Consider the following 2,245-nt stretch of genomic DNA (forward strand, 5'->3'; position numbering starts at 1 on the left):
AGTATTTCTGTCCATCTTCTTATTCCTCAAAGCTGTTTATCTGTTCTTGAATATACATAGCCAAGCAAAGTGCGGTCGCACATGAAAAGCAATGGCACGTCTCTGTTTATTTGTCTGTCTATAATGCGATGACGTTTGAATGCTGCAGCCGATCAATTACAAAATTTCAGGGAATGTTCTAGCCATCAGCGGGTGCAACCCTGTGGATGTTGGTGGCAATCAGCAAAACAGAAAAGGAGAAAAGGGGAACACAAGGAGGAGACCTTGGCATCTGGTTAGCAGAACCAGCAGCTTCAGCCACCTCAGGAATTGGCTGCAGATCAAAGCAGTGGTTGATGGGAGCAATACACACCTCCCAGCATAACAACTGCCCCCCCCCCCTGTCTCTGCTCTGGCCATCCAAAGCAGTTTCAAATGTCGCCCCTTTGGAAGACTTCTCTGACAGACAGAGAGAAGAGAACTGAGAATGCAGGGGGGAGGAATGGGGAGGGGGATTTGCATGAATTCCTTTAAAGAGGGGGTGACACATAGTGAGCTTGTGGGGTGCAACAGAAGGACGCCTGGAGCCCCTGGTGTGTGCAAGTTGAAGTGTGCGGTCTCCACCCAGTTACAGCTTTTGTTAATCTACTGCTTTGAGATAGTGCTGGCCCACATCGCAAACAGGCCAGACAGACGCCCCTGCTGCAGAACTGGCTTGAATTAAGTTATCGATTTGAGCGGGGTCTTTCCTTCTCCCTATTTACATTTTGTATTGAGGTGCCGGGCACTGCTCACACCCACTGGAAGCCACAGTCCCTGCCTCAAAAGACTGATTGACTTTGATTGCCTTTAACATCTGAGACTGTAATTTAAAGACATAAGAGGAGATAACAGAATCTTTTGCAGCCAACTGCCTATACACAGTTTGAATGGTTCTAGTATTTTATCATTGGAGAGGTTTGAATGTCCTCTGAGAAGATACGACGTTCAGCCAACTGGCCATTCAAAATTCGTCCAACAAAACCATATCTGACACAACTCCCAGTTCAGAGTAAGTCTCTGGAGAATATTCGGGAGATCCCCTTGCGAATCTCCTTTGTCTTCACGCTGTAAACAATTGGGTTTAACACAGGGGGGACAAAGAGGTAGGCATAGGACAGAAGAATATGCACAAAACGAGGGGCATTTCCCCCAAACCTGTGCATAACAGAGACAGCAATTATTGGGACATAAAAGAGTAAGACGGCGCAGATGTGCGAGACACAGGTGTTTAGGGCCGTGAGGCGCTGTTCATAGGATGCAATATTAAAAACAGTCCTTAGAATCTTAACGTACGATAGGATGATGAACACTGAGTCTAAGCCGTAAGTGACGAGGATGGCAAATAATCCGTAGATGTTATTGATGGTTGTGTCTGCACACGCCAGTCTCATCATGTCTGGGTGCAAGCAGTAGGCGTGGGAGAGGACATTGCGTTTGCAGATTGGCAGCCGTTTAATCAGAAAGGGGAAAGGGAGGAGCATGCTGGTACTTTTAATCACAACGGCCAGCCCGATTCTCACGATCCTGGGGTTGGTCAAGATGGCCGCGTAGCGCAGCGGGTCGCAGATGGCGACAAAGCGATCGAACGACATGGCCAGTAAAATCCCCGACTCCATGAAGGAAAAGGAGTGAATGAAAAACATCTGGGCCAGGCAGGCATCGAACGCGACGTCTGCGACATCGAAGCAGAAGATGCCGAGCACGGTGGGCAGGGTTGACAGAGACATACCGAGGTCGTTGACTGACAGCATGCACAGGAACAAATACATGGGCTGGTGGAGACGCCGGTCTGCCCAGATAATGCAGAGAACAGTGCAATTCCCTACAATGGCGGTGATGTAGACCACACAGAAAGGGATCGAGATCCAGTGGTGAGCAGCTTCCTGCCCTGGGAACCCGGTCAGTTGGAAGGTGGCAGGATGGAAGCTGGTGCTATTGAAATCCGCCATGATGAGCAGTCGCTGTCCCGGTCAGCTCCAACCCCCTGTGTAAATGCAAAATGAACCTGAGAGTTACCCCGAGGCCAGGTGACCGGGAAGGGACCTGCAGTTCAGCATTGACTTGCAGAATCCCAGTGTACAAGGGCCCTCTCCTGCAAGCCTGGGGCTGCTCTCCCCAGGGAAATCAAGGAGTTGTTCTGAATCCAGCCTGAAGAGCCAGAGTCCAAGAATTCATTTCCAGCCCTAGCTCGTTCAAAGGGAACCAAGAGATTCTGCTCCCACAG

The 2,245-nt window shown here is 49.8% G+C and overlaps 1 protein-coding gene across 1 annotated transcript; it reads right to left on the minus strand.

Annotated features, from left to right (window-relative positions):
• Nucleotides 1–1,025: 1,025 nt before the first annotated feature.
• Nucleotides 1,026–1,970, minus strand: LOC135887331 (olfactory receptor 51I1-like). The gene has a single exon (XM_065415097.1). The coding sequence runs from the start codon at nt 1,968–1,970 to the stop codon at nt 1,026–1,028; it is 945 nt and encodes a 314-aa protein (XP_065271169.1).
• Nucleotides 1,971–2,245: the final 275 nt, after the last annotated feature.

Source organism: Emys orbicularis, chromosome 1, assembly GCF_028017835.1.
Source record: "Emys orbicularis isolate rEmyOrb1 chromosome 1, rEmyOrb1.hap1, whole genome shotgun sequence".
Lineage (NCBI taxonomy): Eukaryota > Metazoa > Chordata > Testudines > Emydidae > Emys > Emys orbicularis.